At 65.0% G+C, this 20,747-nt stretch overlaps 1 protein-coding gene across 10 annotated transcripts in view; it reads right to left on the bottom strand.

Annotated features, from left to right (window-relative positions):
* Positions 1-351: 351 nt before the first annotated feature.
* PLEC (plectin) overlaps positions 352-20,747 on the bottom strand; it is a 60,686-nt gene continuing 40,290 nt past the window's right edge. For 9 of the 10 annotated variants that reach the window (XM_077166557.1, XM_077166561.1, XM_077166562.1 and 6 more), the window contains 25 exons: positions 20,599-20,705; positions 20,401-20,520; positions 20,227-20,322; positions 19,995-20,122; positions 19,610-19,703; positions 18,866-19,020; positions 18,474-18,792; positions 18,315-18,392; positions 18,059-18,220; positions 17,799-17,903; positions 17,553-17,648; positions 17,189-17,314; positions 16,205-16,357; positions 15,970-16,124; positions 15,766-15,892; positions 15,450-15,633; positions 15,204-15,361; positions 14,875-15,053; positions 13,442-13,580; positions 12,977-13,333; positions 12,816-12,899; positions 12,599-12,703; positions 12,368-12,466; positions 7,935-11,315; positions 352-7,807 (listed from right to left, as the gene is read on the bottom strand). In XM_077166557.1, the coding sequence (XP_077022672.1) occupies positions 1,607-7,807; positions 7,935-11,315; positions 12,368-12,466; positions 12,599-12,703; positions 12,816-12,899; positions 12,977-13,333; positions 13,442-13,580; positions 14,875-15,053; positions 15,204-15,361; positions 15,450-15,633; positions 15,766-15,892; positions 15,970-16,124; positions 16,205-16,357; positions 17,189-17,314; positions 17,553-17,648; positions 17,799-17,903; positions 18,059-18,220; positions 18,315-18,392; positions 18,474-18,792; positions 18,866-19,020; positions 19,610-19,703; positions 19,995-20,122; positions 20,227-20,322; positions 20,401-20,520; positions 20,599-20,705 (12,908 nt within the window). In that variant the 3' untranslated portion in view covers positions 352-1,606. The remainder of the gene's footprint in view (positions 7,808-7,934; positions 11,316-12,367; positions 12,467-12,598; positions 12,704-12,815; positions 12,900-12,976; positions 13,334-13,441; positions 13,581-14,874; positions 15,054-15,203; positions 15,362-15,449; positions 15,634-15,765; positions 15,893-15,969; positions 16,125-16,204; positions 16,358-17,188; positions 17,315-17,552; positions 17,649-17,798; positions 17,904-18,058; positions 18,221-18,314; positions 18,393-18,473; positions 18,793-18,865; positions 19,021-19,609; positions 19,704-19,994; positions 20,123-20,226; positions 20,323-20,400; positions 20,521-20,598; positions 20,706-20,747) is intronic. The other variant, XM_077166566.1, reaches the window with a different exon arrangement.

Here is a 20,747-nt window from a genome sequence, read left to right as displayed (position 1 = left end):
ATGTAAGACCCCCACCTCATAAGAAAAAATATTGAGTGCTAAACACATGTCCAGCCTGAGAGGCTGAGCCAGGTGGCAGGTAATCACCTGGGGTGGGGGTAGGGGTATCATCTCTCTGGCCTAACCTCAGCTCTGTCCTGATGGCTGCCCTCCTCACCATCACATCCTTCAGCCAGCTGCTGATGGTTTCTCTGGCTTGCAGATGTCCAGCTTTGGGCCAGCGTCTTCACAGAGGCACTGCGTCTGTCCTGCCAGGATGCAGTGGCCCAGCTCAGAGCCAAAGGCCTCAAGCTGCAGCAGTCGCCCACACACACCTGACCCCAGGGCAAAAGACAAAGCAGGACCCATAGGAAGGTTGGAATTGCTTTATTTGGGGGCAGAAGCCGCAGGGCCCCTGCCCATGGTCAGGTTAGTGTTCTGCCCTCACCTACGCAACTGGCAGCCTGGGCCCTCCACCTGCTGCCTGCCGCCTGCCTGGGTTAGTGGAACATGCAAAGCTCAGTCAGAGGGTGGAGACAGGGATAGGAGCCACCAAGGCTACGACTGGAGGCTGGGTGGGTGGGACACGAGGGTTAAGTGCCACAGGCTTGAGTGCCTGTGCCAGTAGACAGCCAAGCTGGCACTCCTTGGCTGAGCAAAGGGGCTGAGGCCTCTTGTAGACTGGCATTCCCTGGGACAGACAGGCAGGCAGCAGCCCTTGGTCTTTGGAACACCCCAGGGTGGGGTCCTAGGAGCGAGAGGGGCCCTGGGCCCAAGGGAGAGTGGGCAGTCCTGCAGACCCTCCTGCTATGCCCAGCCTGGCCCCACTCCTGAGGGCTGAGCTAGGAACGAGCCTTTCCCCAGGAACGTCTGTCTCCCACCCCAGGTCTGGGGCCTTGGGGCCTGGAGTACGAGGGAAGAACACAGAAGGCACTTACTAGGGGGAGCTGAGACCGGAAGGCTGAAGCCAGAAGCCCGGGGTCTTGGGTGTGTGTCAGGGACATGGGAGGGCTACAAGCTACAAAGCAGAGCTGAGAACGGAGCCCACAGCTCAGACAGCAGCTGCAGAAGCTGTTCCAGGCTGGTGGCCTGGCCCAGCTGGCTGCTTCTCTGACAGACTGGAAAAGATGGCTAACTCGGGACCCTCCCCTCCGTCACTCCCCAACACGGCCCACCGAGTTAGCAGGCCAGCCCCGGAAACACACTGAGGGAAAAATGCCGGGTCCAGGGGAGCCCTAGAGGACTGAGGGCCCTGCTAGGGAGGGGCGCTGGTAACCACGTATCCAGTGGGGTGAGCCTAAGACTGAACCACTCCCTGGGGAAATGGGGAGTGGGGAGGGCTGGGGGCCTGGCTCAGGGCCCTCCAAGGCACCTGGCTGTGGTGACTGGCAGGTAGAGGCATGTGGGGAGACCCGAGGGAGGTGAGGTGGTCGACGGGGCCGAGCCACCCCGGTCCCCAAGTTCCAAACTGTCTGAACAGCAGGTATCTGCTAATGTATTAGTCTGGGCTTTCGGGCTAGGATTTAGGCACTGCTTTGGAGGAAGACACCTTCAAACATCAGAGAAAAGACCCCAGCGCCTTGGAGAGGAGCTGCATGCAGAGCAGGGTGGGGTGCGGGCATGGGGCTCAGGCCACGGCGGACTCAGAGCCGCCCAGCGAGGTGGAGGGCCCGGAGGCGTAGCGGCGGCCATAGCCTGAGGAGGAGTACGAAGAAGAAGAGAAGGTCATGGAGAAACCAGAGCCGGTGGCGTCAAAGCTGCCACGTCGGGAGCCAGACCTGGAACCGGTACGCGAGCCCGTGCGCGAGCCGGTGGTGGAGCCCGAGCCGCTGACGCTGTAGGGGCTGTAGTAGCCCTTGGTGGACTGAGCAGCGGCCTCCAGCAGCCGCAGCCCCGTGCCCTCCTCCACCATGCTGCGGTCTAGCGCGTCCTTGTAAGAGATCTTGAGCTTGGTCTTGGGGCAGGTAAGGTACTTGGAGTAGGCGCTGATGTCGCGCAGCTTCTGGGCAGTGCGGGTGTCCACCGTGCCCTTCTGCAGGGCCTCCTCAAGGGGCACACGGCCCGGCGTGTCGGGCTCCACCAGCCCGCCCGTCAGATACTGCACCTCCAGGAAGCGCTGGCCCGCCTCGTAGTACAACCACCCCTTCTTCAGCGCCTGCGCGGCCGACATCTTGGTCTTGGTGCGCGGATCCTCGAAGCCGCTGAAGGCCTTCTGGGCCAGGTTGATACGGTCCACCATGATCTTGTCCACTAGGCCCTTGCTGACGGCGTCCGCCACAGGGAAGCGCTCACCGGTGCTGGGGTCAATGATGCCACCCGTGCAGGCCTGTGCCTCCAGCAGCCGCTGCCCTGTGATATTGTCCACCAGGCCGCGGTGCATGGCCTCCGTGATGGACACCTTCTCCAGCGTCTCTGTGTCGAGGATGCCGGCCACAGGGCCCGTCTCCTCTGTGGGGTCAGACCAGGAGGACAGCTGGGTCCTGGCAGGTGCAGGGCTGATGGGGTAGGAGGAGGAGGAGCCCACCGAGGAGGAGCGGGAGCGAAAGCCGCTTGCATTGCCCGAGAGCATGTCGGCAAACTCTGTGATGGAGAGAGTGCCGGCGCGGTACTGGTCCAGCGCCGAGCGGTCAATGAGGTTTTTGGCGATGGCCTCGTCGATGTCGTACTGGCGGCCGGAGCGCCGGTCGATGATCATGGACTTGACAACACCGTCTGAGGAGGAGGTGGTGATCTCCTCCCACTCGCACTCCTGCTCGGACAGCTCCAGGTACGTCTGGTGATCGATGAGGCCCTTGCGGTAGGCCTCATACACCGACATCTCCTTGCCCGTCTCAGGGTCCACGATGACTACGCGGCGCTTGCGCACCGAGGACTTGGAAGACGTCTTCCGTTCCCGCTTCTTCTCCTTGAGCGGCAGGAGGCACAGCCCCGTCTGGGGGTCGGTGATGCAGCGCTCCATCAGCTGCAGGTAGGTGAGGTTCTCCTCCGTGTTGGGATCAAAGAAGCCCTTGGTGTCATCCGAGGGGTCGACCAAGATCTGGTTCATGTCCTCGTCGAAGAGGCCGCGCTGGTAGGCCACCTGCACGGGCAGACGGTGGCTCTCCTCGGGGTCAATGACGCCACCGGTGGCGATCTGCGCCTCCAGCAGGCGGATGCCATGGTCCTTGAGGATCAGGCCCTTCTTCATGGCCTGGAACAGCGAGATGAGCTTCCCGGTGTAGGGGTCCTTGTAGCCGGTGACGGCGCGCTCGGCTGCCAGCAGCTTGTCCTTGAACTCGGGGCCCACGATGCCCATACGCACGGCCTCCTCCACTGTCAGCTTGAGTCCCTTGATGGGGTCGATGACGTAGCCGGTGGCCGCCTGCGCCTCGAGGAGCTCGAAGGCCGTGCCAGGCCGGATGATACCTTTCTTCATGGCCTGGTAGACGGAGAGCCGCTCCTTGGTGGCGTCCACGATGACGCCGGCAATGCAGCTGGTGCCCTCGAGGAACTTCTGCAGGTTCTTGGTGACCTCCTCGACCGAGGTCAGGCCCTCCTGCAGCTGCAGCGCGGTAGCCTCATCCAGGACCTGCGAACGCACCAGCTCCTCCACGGTGATCTGCTTGCGCAGCCCGCGGAAGGTCAGCCTGCGGGCATCGGAGAGCGGCAGGAGGAACGGGGCCCGGGGCCCGTCGCGGCGGCACCGCTTGAGCAGCTGCGTGTAGCTGAGGCGCTCATCCGTGGAGGGGTCCACATAGCTGCGGACCTCACTGGGCTCCGACAGCTGGTCGTGCGTGTCCTTGTTTAGGTAGCCGCGCTGGTAGGCCACATCTAGCGGGAGGTGGAAGCCCAGGTGTGGGTCGATGACACCGCCCGTGGCCAGCTGGGCGTCCAGCAGCCGCAAGGCCTCCTCCGCGGGGATCAGGTCCTTCTTCATGGCCTGAAAGAGCGAGATGGTCTGCTCGGTGTAGGGGTCGCGGTAGCCGGTGACCGCGCGCTCGGCCGACAGCAGCCGGTCGTGCAGCTCGGGGCCCACCAGGCCCTTGCGCACGGCCTCATCCACGGTCAGCCGCTCATTCTTCACGGGGTCCAGCAGGAAGCCCGTGGCCGCCTGCGCCTCGAGCAGCAGCCGGGCCACCTCGGCGCTGATGAGCCCCTTCTTGAGGGCCTGGTAGACGGTGAGTACCTGCCGGGAGCCGGGCAGCAAGAGGCCGGCCACGCAGCCCGTGCCATAGAGGTAGCGCCAGGCAGACTCCGCCTCCAGCACCTCGCGCAGCGTCTGGGTGCCCTCCCGGAGCAGGTTGTAGGTTTCCAAGGAAATGATCCGGGCCCCGTAGAGGTCCTCGGCCGTGAGGCGGCGGCGCACGTAGTCGTAGGAGGCCAGGTTCTGCTGGCGAATGATTTCTGTCTTCTCGATGATCTCGATGATGATGATGATCATGCGCTCCTTGGTCACGCGACCGGCCCGGAAGTCCTCCATCAGCCGGGCCCGCTGCTCCTCAGGGATCAGGTCCGACTGCATCACCTCCCACAGGGACATGGTGCCGCCTGCGCTGCCGCTGGGTATGTCGATCTGCGTCTCCTCGAAGGCCCTGCGGGTCTCCTCCTCCGTGTACATGTGCGTGGTCTCCACCACCTCGGGCTTCTCGGCCTCCTTGAGTGGCAGGAGGCGCAATCCCGTGTCAGGGTCGCGCACGCAGCGCTCCAACAGCTGCAGGTAGGTGAGGTTCTCGTGTGTGTTGGGGTCGAAGAAGCCTTTACTGTCGTCGCTGGGGTCCGACAGCACGCGGTTCATGTCCTCGTCGAAGTAGCCACGCTGGTAAGCCACCTCCACGGGTAGCCGGTGGCTGTGCACGGGGTCGATGATGCCACCTGTGGCGATCTGAGCCTCCAGCAGGCGGACACCGTGGTCCTTGAGGATCAGACCCTTCTTCATGGCCTGGAACAGGGAGATCTGCTCCCCGGTGTAGGGGTCAGTGTAGCCCGTGACGGCCTTCTCAGCGGACAGCAGCTTCTCGTGCAGCTCAGGCCCCACGACGCCGGCCTTGACGGCCTCGTGGACGTAAAGGCGCTGGTTGCGCACAGGGTCCACCAAGAAGCCAGTGGCTGCCTGGGCCTCCAGCAGGAGCGTGGCTGTGCTTGGCCTGAGCAGCCCCCGCTTCATGGCCTCATAGATGCTCACCTTCTCCTTGGAGTCCTCTAGATAGATGCCAGCAACGCAGCCGCTGCCCTGGAGGAGCGTCCTCACGGAGCCCACCTCCGAGAGCTCCTTGACCGATGTCTTGCCGTCCCTGAGCTGCTCAAACTGGGCCTTGCTGAGGACCCTGGCTTCCAGGAGCTTGCTGGCTGGGACCGGGGCCCGGAGGCCACTGAAGGAGAGCTGCTGCTGCCGCCGTGTCTCCACCTCCTCGATGATGGTGATGAGGATCTTGATGATCTTCTCCACAGTGACCCGGCCCGTGCGGAACTGCCGCAGCAGCTCCTGCCTCTGCTCCTCTGAGAAGTATTCGGAGCTGATCAGCTCCCAGACGGTCACCGTCCTGCCCTGGAAGCTGCCGCTGGGGACCTCAACGGTGGCCTTCTCAAAGGCCTCGCGGGCCTGCAGGTCAGAGTAGAGCTCCTCCCGCCGGGCCCGGGCGGCCTTCTCTGAGAGGGGCAGCAGGCTCAGCCCCGTGAGCGGGTCAGGCCGGGACCGCTGCTGGAGCTGGCGGTACGTGGCTGGCTCCCGCGTGCTGGGGTCGTAGTAGGTCTTGGCGTCGTCCATGGGTGCAGTCAGGATCCGGTTTGTCTCCTCGTCCAAGTAGCCCCGGGTGTAGGCCACGTCCAGGGGCACGCGGTGGCTCTTACTGGGGTCCACAATGCCACCCGTGGAGAGCTGGGCGTCCAGCAAGCGCAGGCCCTGCTCCCGGGGGAGGAGGCCCTTCTTCAGCGCCTGGAACAGGGAGACGCTCTGCCCCGAATAGGGGTCCCTGTAGCCCGTGACGGCCTTCTCGGCCGATAGCAGCTTCTCGTGCAGCTCAGGCCCCACCAGGCCGGCCTTCACGGCCTCGTCCACGGTCAGCCGGGTGCTGGTGGTGGGGTCGATGACGTGTCCAGTGCCCGCCTGAGCCTCCAGCAGGGCCAGGGCTGCCTCCGGCGTCAGCAGGTCTCGCCTCAGGGCCTCATAGATGCTGAGCCTTTGGCCCGTCTCCTCCAGCCACATGCCCGCGATGACATTGGCCCCCCGCAGGGCCTGCCGCACGGCGTCCACCTCGGCCACTTCCCGCACAGAGCGCTCGCCCCGCTGCAGCTGGTGGTACAGGTCGTGGTCGATGACCCTGCTGTCGAGCAGCTCGGCGGCGGGCACCAGGGCGCGCAGGCCCTCAAAGCAGAGCCGGCCCTTCTGCTCGTGCTCCTCAACCACGGTGATGACAATCTTGATGATCTTCTCCACTGTGATCTTGCCTGTGCGGAACTGCCGCAGGAGGTCCCGCCGCTGCTCGGCCGTGAAGTACTCGGAGTTGATGATCTCCCAGATGGTCACCGTCCTACCCTGGAACTTTCCGAACGGTGCAGACACGGTGGCCTTCTCGAACACGTCGCGGGCCTCTGAGTCGGTGTAGACCAGCTCGCCGCCCCTGGCGGCCTTGTCTGTGAGTGGCAGGAGGCACAGCCCCGTGTCGGGGTCGCGCACGCAGCGCTCTAGCAGCTGCAGGTAGGTGAGGTTCTCATGCGTGTTGGGGTCGAAGAAGCCCTTGGTGTCGTCACTGGGGTCCGACAGCACGCGGTTCATGTCCTCATCAAAGTAGCCACGCTGGTACGCCACCTCCACAGGCAGGCGGTGGCTATGCACAGGGTCGATGATGCCGCCCGTGGCAATCTGAGCCTCCAGCAGGCGGACGCCGTGGTCCTTGAGGATCAGGTCCTTCTTCATGGCCTGGAACAGGGAGATCTGCTCCCCAGTGTAAGGGTCAGTGTAGCCGGTGACCGCGCGCTCGGCTGCCAGCAGCTTGTGGTGTAGCTCAGGCCCCACAACTCCCTCCTTCACGGCCTCATTGACAGTCAGCCGCCGGTTGTGCACGGGGTCCAGCAGGAAGCCTGAGGCCGCCTGGGCCTCCAGCAGGGTGAGGGCAGTGCCAGGCCTCAGTAGCTGCCTTTGCAGAGCCTCATAGATGCTCAGCTTCTCGCTGGTTGGCTTCAGCAGCAGCCCGGCAATGCCACTGCGGCCCTGCAGATAGTGGCGCACGTCCTCCCGCTGTGCAAGCTCAGCCACCGTGGTGTGGCCCTGTGCCAGCCGCTGCAGCTCCTCTGCACTCAGGATGCCTGCCTCCTGCAGCCACTGGGCTGGTACCTTCTGCCGCAGGCCATCGAAAGCGTGCTGGGGCTCTGCCTCCGCGACTGGGCCATCAAGTGCATCCCGGCCGTTGGGCAGGGCCGCAGTGGTGGCAGCAACCTCCTCTGTGTGAGCCAGCGTGATGCGGTGCTCCTCCTCTAGCCGCTGCAGCTGCTCCCGCAGCCGCCGGTTCTCCTCGGCTAGCAGTTCCTCCTGCTGCCGCCGCTGCTGCTCCAGACTCTGCAACTCCTCCTGCTTGCGCCTCACGCCCTCCTCAGCCTCACGCTGTCGCCGCCGCGCCTCCTCCATGCTGGCCACCAGCTGTTGCTTCTCCTGCTCCATCTGCTGCTGCTGCCGCTGCTGCTCCTCACGCAACTTCTGCGCCTTGGCCACCTCGTCCTGGAAGAGCTGCTCCAGCTTGGCTTTCTCCTCCTCGATGAAGCGCTCTCGCTGCAGCAGGCTGTCCTTCTCGGAAAGGAAGCTCTGCTGTAACGCCTGCGTCTCCTGCATCAGCTGCTCCTGCTGTACTGTCTGCATCTGTTGGGGGGTGGGGGGGCAATGCAGGGGAGGAAGGTCAACATCCAGCCAGGCACCCCTGCCCACCCCAGAAGGACCCCCACCCTGGGCCCGGCCTCCCGCCTATGTGTGAAGAGAGAGCTGGTACCTCCTCAGACTTGAGCTGCAGCAGCCTGGCCTCCTGCTTTAGCTTCTCCTTCTCCCGCTCCAGCTCGGCAATGGCCTCCCGCAGGCGCCCAGCATCCTTGTCACTCTGCTGCCGCTGTACCTCGAGCGTCTGCACCAGCGTCACCTTCTCCTGCGTGGCCAGCTCGGTGAGGTGCAGCTTCTCACTGATCTCCTCGGCCTGCTTCCGGAAGCGCTGGGCGTCCTCTTCGGCACGGGCCTGGGCCCGGCTCATTTCAGCCACGCGCAACTTGAGCCGCTCGGCCTCAGCGCTCATTTCCAGCTGCCGCTGCCGCTCAGTCTCCAGGGTCCGCTGGAAACCCTGCGTTTCCTGTGCCAGCTGCTGCGCCATCTTCTCCTTGTCTTCCTGCAGCCTCCGGGCCTGCTCCTGCGCAAGCTCCTTCTGCTGCTGTAGCAGCTCAGCCTCGGCCTTGAGCCGTGTGGCCTCCTGCACGGCCTGCATCTTCTCCTTGAGCATCTTCTCTGCCAGGGATCTCTGTTGCGCCAGGTCCTCCTCGGCCAGTTGGCGCAGCCGTGCCGCCTCCTGGGCCGCCACACTCAGCCGTGCTGCCTCCTCAGCCACCTGTTTCATCTTCTCGGCCTCTTCCTGCAGGAAGCGCTGCGTGTTGTCCTTGTCCTTTAGAATGAGTGCGCGGTTCTCTGCTTCGATGCGTGCCTTGAGCTTGCCCAGCTCCTCCATCTGCACCCGCACAGAAAAGAGCTCCTCCTCCACCTGGCTGCGCTGACGGGTAGCCTCCGTCACCTCCGCCTTCAGCCGCTGCAGCTCCTCATCCAGGATGCTTTTCTGGTGGTCCGTCTCCTCCAGCTGTAGCCGCAGTGTTGTCAGCTCCTGCTCCACCTGCGCCTTCTGCCGCAGCGTCTGTTCTGCGAACTTCTTGTGCTTCTCCATCTCCGTGTCAGCCGCCTGTTTCTGACGCAGGGCTGCCTGCTCTGCCTGAGCCCGCCGCGCTGCCTCCTGCTCAGCATCTTTGCGCAGCTTCTCTGCGGCAGCCTGGGCCTGCGCCCGGGCCTGAGCCTGTTCCTCTGCAGCCTGCTTCAGCCGCTCCGCCTCCTCCACCTGCTGCCGGGACTGGGCTGCCTCACGCTCGGCCCGCTCCCGTGCTGCCTCTGCCTCATCGGCTGCCCGCCGTGCTGCCTCTGCCTCACCACGCAGCCGCTCCAGCATGTTCTGCTCTTGCTGCAGTGTATGCTGCAGCTCCTGCTCCTTCTGCTGCACGGCAAACGCGTGTGCTTTCTCCTCTGCCTGCAGCCGCTTCTGGGCAGCCTCCTGGGCCACCTGCAGCTGCCGGGCCGATTCCTGCTCAGCCCGCTCCCGCAGGCGCCGTGCTTCCTCCACCTTGGCCTTGAGCCGCTCCACCTCCTCCAGCGCGGCCTTGCGCTGCCGGGCAGCCTCCTCCTCGGCTGCCAGGCTCTTCTGCACGCGCTCCTCAGCCTCCCGGCGTCGCTGCTCCTCTTCGGCTGCCAGTTGTCTCTGCCGCTGCGCCTCTAGCTCCGCCTGCTCTTTGCTGCGCAGTGTGTCCTCAGCATTGCTGCGGATACGGCCCAGCTCCAGTTCTAGCTCCGCCTTGCCTGCGGCCGCCTTCTCAAAGCTCATCTTGAGCGCGAGGATCTCCTCCTCTACCTGCCGCCGCTGCCGCAGCGTGTCTTCCACCAGCCCTTTCTGCCGATCCATCTCGGTCTCCGAGGCCTTGCGCAGCTGCGCCAGGCGCTCTTCGATGTCAGCCTTGTGCTGGGCTGCCTGCTCCTCCAGCCGCCGCCGCTGAAAGGCCTCGTCTTCAGCCAGCCGCCGCAGCCGCTCGTTCTCCGCCTCCTTCTCCTTGAGCGCAATCTCCGCCTCCGTCTTAAGTCGCGTAGCCTCGCTGATGGCAGCCAGTTTCTCAGCCAGCACACGCTCTGCCTCTGCCCGCTGCTGCGCTGCGTCCTCCTCAGCCAGCTGCCGCTGCCGCTTGGCCTCCTCTGCCAGGGCACGCAGGCGGGCAGCCTCCTCGGCCAGCTCACGGAACCGGCCCGCTTCAGCCTCCAGCCTCTGCTTGGACTTCTCACTGGTGGAACGTGACTCCTCCTCGGCCCGTGCCTTGCTGGACAGCAGCACCTCCATCTCTGCCCGCACCTTGGCCAGCTCAGCCTCCAGCTCCTGGCGCTTCTGGGAGGCAGCAGCTGCTTCCCGCTGCAGCCGGGTGAGCTCCTCCTCCAGCAGCTGCCGCTGCTGTTCTCCCTGCTCTGTCTCAGCCCGAAGCCGGATCAGCTCCTGCTCGGCCGCAAGGCGCTGCTGTGCAGTACCCTCCGCTAACTGCCGCTGTTTCTCTAGCTCCTGCTCAGCCAGCTCACGCTGCCGCACAGCCTGCTCCTCTGCCTTGCCGCGCCGCCTCGCCTCGCGCTCTGCAGCTTCCTTCTGCTTCTCGGCCTCTGCCTGCGCCAGGCTCTTGTGCTGTGCCACCTCCTCGGCCTGCAGCCGCAACCGCAGTGCCTCATTGGCCTTGAGCTGCCAGCGCTCCAACTCACGCTCAGCCTCCTCACGGGCACGCTCCGCTTCAGCCTGCTGCTGCGCCCGCCGCTCAGCCTCCTCTCGCAGTTGTGCCACGGTGACATGCTCCTCCTGCAGCGTACGCTCCAGCTGAGCCGTCTTCTCGGCGAAGGAAGCGCGCTTGCTCTGCAGCTCTGCCTCGGCGCTGCGCTGGGCCGTCTCCAGGGCCACCTGCACCTGGCGGGCCCGTTCTGCCTCGGCCTGCCGCAGCCGCCGCTCTGCCTCCTCAGCCTGCAGCCGCAGATCTTCCAGAGCCTGCAGGGCCCGCTGCTTCTCACGGGCCGCCTCGGCCTCTGCCTGCACGCGCAGGGTCAGCTCTGCCTCCGCCTGCCGCTTGCGCTGGCTCTCATCCTGCACCTGCCGTCGAAGCCGCTCTGCCTCCTCTTGTGCCTGCCGCTTCTGGGCCTCAGCTTCTTCTGCCCGTGTGCGCAATGCATGCAGCTCGCCCTCGGCCCCGCTGCGCTGGCGCTCAGTAGTCTCCAGCTGCAGGCGCACCACGCGGATCTCCTCTTCAATGCGCAGCCGGCTACGCTCAGCCGCCTCCGCCTGCTGAGCCTTGGCCTGGATCTCGGCCTCGGAGCTCTGCCGCAAGTGCTGGAGCTCCTCCTGGATGCTGCGCTTCTGCTGCTGTGCATCCACCGCCGCCTCCTCCCGCCGCACCACCTCCTCCTGCATGCGCCGCTGCAGCTCCTGAGCCTCCCGCTCTGCTTGCGCCTTTGCCTGGGCGTGGGCCTCAGCCAGCTGCCGCTGTTTCTCCAGTGCAGCCTCCACCTGAGCCAGCCGCTCCCGCTCCTCTGCCCGCTGCTGCTCAGCCAGCCTCTGCGGCCGCGGCAGAGAGAGGAAGAGAACCAGAGAGACCAGTGAGCAGGGGACAGGCGGCGGGTGCTCACCGGACATGGCACCACCACAGGTCACTTAGTGCAGCGCCGTGCAGGGAAGGGGTTGGGGAAAGACAGGTCACAGCCCGGCCGCAGGGACAGCGTGCACCCACCAGGGCACTCGGTGTGAGCGCAGCCTGGCCCCACACTGTGCTCACCAGCCTGGGGAAGGAGACCCAGGCGTTCTCCCCTCTTCCCGCAGACGGGCGACGGAGACAGACAGACGGACAGGGAGAAAAAGAGAGAGAGAGCAAAGCAGCAGTTTTGCAGGACCCATGAGCCGAGTTCACACAGCCCTCCTGGAGCAACGGTGGGTGTGTCTGCGGGCCTAGCTCCCTCCAGGGGCTCCTGCCCTGACCCGGCGCTGCTCCCAGCAGCCCATGGTTCAGGGCAGGAAGGGGAGGGGCAGGGCAGCCAGCCAGCCTGGGGACAGCAGTGCAGACCTGAACCATCAGAAGAGGCACCCATGAAGAGAAGAGGCAGGCTACACGCAAAGTACACGGGGGTGGGGAGCGCAGGGACTGGGGAGGGGCAGTACAATGGGCACCTGACCCACAGAGCACGCCTGGACACACCTTCCCAATCCCCACGACCTCACGCATCCCTACTCTTCCCAAAGCAAGTGGCCGAGTCAGTGAGAAACCATTGCCAAGTCCCCAGAGAGAGAGAAGAGCGCAGCCAGCCAGGTAGGACCACTGGGTGGAGCATGCCGCAGGCACAGATGAGAAAGAGAGGGCCAGCCAAGCTCCACTGTGGTAGGGGGCGGTGCAGGGCCACGGGGATATAACTGTGGGAAACGGGGGCCACGGGAGTGGAGTCGCTGTGAAGAGGCAGGGGCTGGGCCAGACCGAGCCAGGCCCTAGGGTGTGGGTAGGAGGGACACGGGGGCAGGAGGGGAGGGTGGAGCTGAACCACGTGGTCTGGCACAGGCTTCCCTGGGGCCGCATCTGGAATGGGGCAGCTTTACCCGCCCCCACATCTGGCCAGCCATACCTCTTCCTCCTCCATGCGCCGCAGGGTCTCACTGATAAACTTGATATACTGGCTGGTGAGTGTGGTCAGCTCGCTGTAGCGTGTGCGCAGGTCCACGTACTAGATGTCGGGGGAAGCAGGGTCAGCCTGTGCCAAGCTGTGGTCCCAACGGTGCCCCAGCCCCTTCTCCCTCCATCTCAGCCTGGGCCTGCCCTGCCCGAGGAGCAGTGGTCCCCACCCCGCCAGCCTTACCTCCTGGATGACGCTCTCCGACCCAGACTGGACTTTGGCCTTCTTGGCTGGGGAGGCCACCGGCTCAAGCTGTGCTTTATATGTGACCAGCTGCAGCTCATAATCCTGGAGGGACACACAGGGATCAGCTGCAGCTCTGTCTCCTGCAGCCCACACCCACCCAGGGGCTGTCCCCTCTAACCCCCCACCGAGGCAGCGGGACCTGGTGCTGACTCACCTTGATGGCATTGATGTACTGCTTGGCGAACCTCTGGCACTCCTCCACCTTCTCCCCGTGACGCTCAATCTCCTCCAGCAGTGCCTGGGGGAAAGGTCGTCAGCACGGCCATGGGCTGCACCCCTGCCCCGCCCCCTGTCCAGCCCTGGGCCCAGACCCACCTTCTCCTGTCGCAGCTGTTCCCGCACAGCCCGACTGTCGGCCAGTGGCATGGCCTGGACCTGCTCCTGTCGCTGCTTGGCGTCCTGCAGCCAGGCACCCAGGGGGTCTGCACTCTCACGGTAGTAGCGCAGCTGGCGGCCCAGCTGCTCGAGCTCACGCTGCCTCATGTCTGTCTGGGCCAGCACGGCCTGCCAGCGCTCCAGCAGCTGGGACACGCGCTCACGCCAGCGCTCCACCTCGATGTCCCGCTCGCCGTGCCGCTGCTGCAATCGCTCCCCCACCTCCTGGGCCACCCGCAGCTCATCCTGCAGGGCGTCGAACACGGGCTGCTGCGCCTCAGCCTGGGCCCGCAGCTTCTGTAGAGGGTGGAGAGGCAGAAATGTCAGCCCACGAGGCCCCAAGCAACACTACCCAGCCCCAGACACTCCAGAAACGGACAGGGCCAGTGCCCAGGAGAATAGTACCTTCAGAGCGGCCTTGGTGGCCTCAAGCTCAGGGAGAGTGGCAGGTACGGCCTGTGCCTCCTTGAGCTGCTCCTCGTGGGTTCGGAGCACCTCCTCGGCCCCCTGTGTGCTCCGAATCACCAGGCTGATGGTCTTGAGCCTGGGGACAGAGCACGGCTCAGAGCCGGGGCTGGGGACTGGCAGGGGGAGGCTCATGATTGCAGCAAGCCCACCACGGTGGGACCATACCCCCAGAATCCACCAGCCCTGGTGGCCAGTGACCCCTGGGGTGACGTGCTTCAGGGCAAAGAACAGAGGGCGTGGGCAAGGGGGTGGCCAGGGAGAGGCCTCTCCAACCCAGGGTCGCTTCACCTTAGCCTGGAGCGCCCAATAGGGGAACAGCAGGCTAAGGGCCTGAAGGCAGGCAGGCCCCCAAAGGTTCATGGAGGCTGGACATTTGCCTTTCAGCCTTCCGGCTGCAAGGCCAGGCAAGGAAGTGTGGAATGGACACTGAGTAAAGCATATAAGGAAGGAGAAGGACATAAAGGTCTGTCTGTTTACAACACAGCAAAAGACCACGACGTCGCACGCCAGGAACGAACGCCAGCCATTACCTCTGAGAGGTGGGCTAGGAAGGGGATGGGCAAGACATGGGCACGGGGGCACTGCACACTAGGCCTTCGAGAGTCAGCCTTGGACCCCACAAAGGTAGTCTCTTCTATGTTTCTAAGCTAAACCCACAGAAATAGAATGAAAGGAGGATCAGAAGAGGCCCCTGTGGCTAGGAAGAGGGGTTATGGGACGTGGGGCTATGGGGGAGCTCTGGTATGGACCCTGCATCTCCATGGGTGCCTTGGGGAGAGAAGAGGGACTACGGGGACAGGCGGAGATGGCCCCGGCCCACCACTCTGCTGTCCTCACCCACTGTCTTCACTGCTACTCAGTCCTGTCAGGTGCTCACTCCCTCTCCATCAAGAAGCTGCTCTCTTAGGTCACCAGGGGCCTCCCTTCTCCAAACCCCATAGGCCCTGGGCCACCTCCCTCCCGGTTTCCTGGTCCCCTTCTGATTTCTTCACTGCTGAGGGACCCAAGGCTTCCCCCTCAGCCCCCTTTCCCCTCTCTCGCCACACTTTCTACTCCAGACTTTAAATGCCTCCTACCACCCCAGCCCTGACCTGTCTCCCACCTCTGGCCTGGACAGCCAGCTCCTCGCCGGGCATCTCCCTGAGCACCCCCCTCAAACCCCACAGGCAGCACCATCTTCAGAACATACATAGGAACCAAACCGTCCGGACCACCTCTCCGTGGCCCCCAGTCAGAGTCCTCAACAGTCCCACTCATCCGTCGGCCCCCAGCCCACTATCTGCTCTCTGCCAGCAGCCTGCCAGGTCCCTCCATGGCTCCAGGGCCCACTGGGTCGAGGACCCCAGTCAGGGCTGCAAAGGTGCACTCACTTCTCCAGGTAAATGGCAGATAGGCTGCGGACTTGCTCCAGCTTGCCCAGGGTCAGCTCCAGCTCTGATCGCAGTAAGGGGACGGCGGGTGAGGGCTCAGGCAGGGCAAGGACTTTCTTGGCCTCAGCAGAGAGCCGGGCGACCCCCTTGCCCAGCCCTTCCACTTCCGCCTGCGCTTTCTGGGAGAGATGGAGAGGGGGCTGCTGATCACCAGAGCCTGACCTGCAGCTCCCGTGGGAGCTGGGACGGGGGTGCTGGGGGAAGGCAGAAGGAAGGAGACGGACTGTGGGGACAGGAGGGTGGGGAGATGGGGGTGTGGGTGTGCCTGCCTGCTGTTCCGCGATGCGCTGGGCACACTCCCGCGCTGGCTCTTTGTCCAGTGGCAGCCGCAGGCGGTGCACAGTACGTGTCTCACAGGCCTCCAGCTGGAGCCGGATGTCCTTCAGCTCCGAGATGCACCGCTGGCAGCGGGACTCCTCCTGCTCTCCTGGAGGACTCGTCCCGGTTACTTGGCTGCCCGTCCCCCGCTCAGCCCCTGCCCCGCACCCTGCCCACCGGTCCTGCTTGCCGCATACCCTGCTCCAGGCTCTGCAGCAGCTGCTGGTAGTGGCGGCTGCAAGAGCCATAATCGCGCTCGGCCTGCAACCGATCCTCGGGCCCGAAGCCGCCGGCATCCTGACTGTCCCGCAGAAAGGCCTGGTAGTGCTGCTCCAGGCTGCGCAGGGCTTGGCGCTGCTCCTCTGGCTTCAGCGTGCGGAACTGGGGGGTAGGAGGGGCTCTGAGCTGGGGTGGGGTGGGGTGGGACCAGATCTGCACAGACCCCTAGCTCAGGACAGAGCAGCCCATTTTCCTGCCCCCGGCCCTTTGTGCCCGGTCCAGGGGCAGCCCTACCGTGACCAGGGACCAGGAGCGGATGAGCTGTACATCGCGACTGAGGTTCTGCCAGGCCAGGAAGCTCTTCATGTCCACGTGCAGCTGGTGCCAGAGTGCTACCAGGGCCTGGTGCTGGGCCTCCAGCCTGGGGGTGGGGGGCACCGTCAGGGCACGCCGAGCCCTATCACCGGCCCCTCCAGCGGCCAGACCCCAGGCACCCACCTGGTGAGGGCATCCTGGGCCTCCTGGTTGGGTGGGGGCACGAGGAAGCAGACCGATGGCACGGCGGCCTCCTGACCACAGCTGCTGAGCACCTTCCAGTGGGACGGCGGCGCAGCGCCTGTCAGCTGGAGCTCGTCGCCCTTGTGCACTGTCACCTGGGGAGGCGGTGGGGTGAGGCGCGGCCCTGTTCCCACTGGCTCGGCCCATGCCCAACCCAGCCCTACCCCAGCCTCACCTCCACCTGCTTGTAGTCGCACACGGCCAGCAGCGGCAGGTGGCCTCGCACCAGGTAGGAGGGGTTGCGGGGCTTCAGCTGGACAATGGCCTTGGCCCGCTTGGCCAGACCTAGGAGGTGCCCCTTATACTCATTCAGCTGCTCCTTTTCATCCTGCGGAGAGATGGCGGCGGAGGGGCCACTGTCCAGACACACCTTAGACCTGGCTGAGGGCCCTGGCGGTCCCCACACCTGCTCCAGCAGGAAACACACACCCCAAACCCCTCCCAAGACCGGAGCAGCCATGTCTGTTGGTCCTTCCTGATATGCCCCAGGGCAGGCAGGGCCAGGGGGGTGGGGGGCAAGGGATAAGGGCAGGGGTGAGGGGAGGGGCTGGAACCGGGGCTGGGGCTTGGGCAGGGGCTGGAAATGGGGTGGGGGCTGGGAAGCAGGGTGGGGGGCTCCTTTCACTTTCCTTTCCTCAGAGGAGGAGGCAGCTGAGAAGGTCTCCCGTCCCTGCCATCCAGCCCCTCCTGGGGGGAAAGCCCCTACCCAGGACCATCCAAGGAGCTCCACCCTGGAGCTGACATGCCCTCTCCTGGACTGATGCACCCTGACCCTACTCCCCTCCCTGACCCCTGTTTTCACTGGCTCCTGCCATTAAGTCCCCAGGCCAGCAGCTCTTCATAGAAGCCTCATCTCCTCTCCTGGCCCCCAGCACTTCCCACCAGCATATCCCCGAAGGCCTGGGAGCCACGGGTTCGTCTGTCAGCCATGCCTCCCCACCCCACGGGCCCCTCTAGCCCTGACCCCCGACTACGTCCAGAGGGGCATCTTAAAGGGCCGAGGCAGCAGATCAGGGCTACCAGCCACCTCCTCTCCCTTAGCCCCAGCCCTTGGTCCACCACCCGCCACGCTGCTCCCTCCCTGAGTCTGGTGAGTGCCAGGGCTGCCATACCCCTCTCCTTCCCGAGGGCAGAGCCCTGGCCTGGGCAGGCAGCTCACCTGGGCATCCTGCAGCAAGTCCTCGAGGCGGGTGACAGTGGTCGAACGGTCGCAGGTGTACTTCCTGCGCAGAGTCTCCTGCAGCTTCTGCAGCTGCTCCTCGGCCTCCCGCACATCTGCAAAGAACTGGGGCAGCAGGAAGGGGTCACATGGGCCCAATGGGGCCGAAATACCAGCCCCCAGACAGGGTTGCCTGGGGGCCCAGAGGGTCGGACCTGAAGCGAGGGGTGACAAACATCCCTCGAGAGGCCTGGGGAGGGTTCTGAGACCACCACAAACCCACGGACACATGGCCGGGATCACTAAGCAAGGCCTGCACGGGCCCTGGGCCTGAGCAGCAGGTACAGGAGGCCCCAGCTCTCACCTGGAAGTAGGCAGTGTTCTCCTTCAGGTGCGCCTCGATACAGCAACACAGCTGCAGCATCCAGCTCCACTGGGTCTGCAGAGCCGCCTGGAAGGACTGCAGGAGAGCAGACGTCAGGCCCCACAGCACCAGCTCCGCTGCGGGGGTCCAGCCACATCCAGCCCTGCCCTCTCCCAGCTCTACTATGGGGGGACTAGGGAGGTCCTGCCCCCACCCAGGGGACACACACCCTGCCCCAGGCCCCACCTCCACAGTGGGCCGTGCAGGGTGGTCGTCTCGCAGCAGGCGGTCCCCCGTGTTCTGGATCTCCTTGATTTTCTTTTCTTTCAGCTCTAGCTCATGCATCAAGGCCTGATACGGAGGCAGAGGGTCTCAGAGATGGTGCTGAGACCAGCTCCGGGCCTGCCCGTCTCTCAGCAAATGCAATCCCAGAGCCTGCACCACCAGTCAGTAGCAGGGGTTGGGCTGGTCATGGAAGGTTCTAGCAAGACGGCCTCCCACCTTACCGAGTAGCTCTCCTTCTTAGCTGCCATGTTGGCGTTGCGCTCACTCCAGTCGAAGCCCACCTCTTCCTCTTCTTTCTCGTTCAGCCACATAAGCTCCTTGGTAGCAGCCGTCACGAAGCCATGCAGGCTCTCCAGGGCCCGGAGACGGGCCTTGGAGGAGTTCTGTGGGTGGGCAGGGTGTGTGTGGGCAGGTGAGAGCCCGGGGGAAGCACAGTCCCTGTACACCTGCCCCCTGACCCTACCGCTGCCCACTCACCAGCAGCTTGGCATACTGCAGGTCCAGCCTGCCCAGGCAGTCACGGTAGGCGCCCCGGGCAGCTGGGGAGAGCTGGCCCTGGGGAGATGAGGAGGGATGAGGCCCTGCGGTGGCCACGGCCCTGCCTGCCACCCTGTCACCCCATTGGTACCCGCCCACCTCGTCAGTGCGTGCCCGCTCGATCTTAGCGCGGAATTCCTCGATGGACTGGTGCAAGCCGCGGTGGCTGCCCAGCTGTGCCTCCACACTGGGCTGGTCCACACCCCACTCAGCACTGTCCACCCGCCGCTGGTTCTCTTCCACCCAGGCCAGCAGGTCCTGCAGGTAGCGCAGGGTAGAGTCTTCGAGCTCTGGCCTCCTCTGTGTGCTCTGCAGTGTCACCTGGGTCACCTGGGTTGCAGGGGCACCCACACCCGCCTTCAGCCGGAGGTTGTATTCAGTGCGGATGGCCACCAGGCGTTCGTGTAGGCGGTAGACCCTGGGGATGGGGCATCAGGGTCAGCAGGGGTCAGTGGGGCCAGCTGCCCTCCCGGGAATGGGGCAGGGCCCACCTGCGGTACATCTGCTCGCCCTGCGGGTGCCGCCCATCCTTGAGGGTCTGCACGTCATTAAACAGCACTCGGATCAGGCCGTCTGCCTTGTCCAGGTCCCGCTCCACCTCGCTGGCTCGCTGGGGCGCCTTGCCAGCAGCAAGCAGCCGGATGTCCTGCAAAGCGACCCACGACTCAGAGCCCTCATCAGCTCCCACTTCCTGGGCATGCAGGGCTGCAGGCCCAGAGGCCCACCTTACACACTCATTCAGCTGCTGACCCAGTGGACTCCCAGGTTCCCCACACCCTGTGGTGCTCACACCTTCCTAATACATCCCGCCAGATCCCCGCCCCCTGGCCCTTGGCCGGGACCCCATCCAGATCCAGATGGGCTCCAAGGCCTTGGATAAACTTTCCTTCCTCTCAACAAGCTTCTGCCCACAGAACCCGCTCCTGGGGCCCCGCGGGCACGCAACCAGCATGGATCTGAGACCCCACCCCGTCCAAATACACTGAGTCCCTCGGGTAATGGCTGGTGCTGAGCAGTCAGCTTGGCACTCAACAGGCGGACAGGGCTGGCTGTGTTCCATGAGGGAGGAGCCCCAGGCCTGGGCCCCGCCCGCCACAAGCCAGGGCTGCCTGCCCCCACTTCCAGCTCACAGCTGTAGGGCGGGACAGGGCAGGGCAGGACAGGGCAATGCTCTTCCGCTCCCCCTCCCTCCTCCCTGTCCCACCCTACCCAGCCACGTGGCTCCACCCCCTCACCGACTGCAGCAGGGCGTCAGCCTGGTTCAGCTGCTCCTCACACAGCCCGGCCTCCATCTGCAGTTTGCTCACGATGCGCTGGAGACACTCCAGCCTGCAGCCCAGAGCACCCAGAGGACAGCGCTGTGAGAGGGTCTTGCCAGGTACCCCCAGCTCACAGCGCACTGACCCGCTTCTGCCACTCGCCTGCCTGCGGCGGCCCACTGGGCCCGAGTGAGGCTTTCCCAGCCTGGGGGGGGGATTTCCTCCCTCAAGAGTGACTCATGCTCGGCTGGCTCCCCAGTCGCCACAGGGCCCCTCCCGCCACCGCAGGGCTGTTCCTGCCACTGCAGGACCTCTCCCACCACAGGCAGCGCCCCCTGCACCCAATCTACTGCGTCCCCACCTCTCAAACTCGCTCCGGAGCTGCTTCTCCCGCTCCAGGATGCTCACGTGCAGTCTGCCCCACTCCTTCTCCACGTCCAGCGGATGGTAGCCGGGGGGCACCTTGAGCTGGCCAGCTTGCACTGCACCCTGTGGGCAGGGGCTGAGCTCAGCCCTGGCTCCCAGGAGCTCCTCAGGCAAGCCAGGCCCCAGCCCCAGGATGAAGTCCTCCAGGCTTCCAGCAGCTGCCTCACCTCCAGGGACTGGTAGATGCCCTTGGCCCGGTTTTTGTCAGCCTCCTTGGCTGGGAGCTCGGTCTCCTTAAACTTCAAGAACTGGCACCACAGGATCTGAGAAGGAGAGGGTGTCAGCAGCCACACCTAGCCCCCCAGGGTGGGTGCAGGACCCTGCCGAGTGGGGTGGCCCACCTCAATCTCCTCGAAGCTGGATGGGAACTTGCGCTCCTCGAAGGCAGCCGTGTGGTGCCGGATCCACTGCAGCAGCAGCAGCAGCAGCTCACGATACTCCTGCCAGCGCAGCTGCAGCTCCTGCGGGAGCACCGCCGGAGGTCAGCGCCGGGGGCTGCCCTGCACTCACGCCCACCTGGCCTGCCGCCCACCACTCACATTGGCCTGCACGCCGTCCTGCACATCAGGCACCCGGGGCATGGCATCGTACAGGGACGAGACGTACGTGATGATGGATTTCTCGTCAGGCTGTGGGACATCCACGTCTGTGGGGGAGCAGGTCGGAGCAGGTCAGGGGGGCCCTGGGG

The sequence above is a fragment of the Tamandua tetradactyla genome, chromosome 6 (assembly GCF_023851605.1).
Source record: "Tamandua tetradactyla isolate mTamTet1 chromosome 6, mTamTet1.pri, whole genome shotgun sequence".
Lineage (NCBI taxonomy): Eukaryota > Metazoa > Chordata > Mammalia > Pilosa > Myrmecophagidae > Tamandua > Tamandua tetradactyla.
Note: the sequence above shows the minus strand (reverse complement) of the source record. Positions and strands in the feature narration are given on the sequence as shown.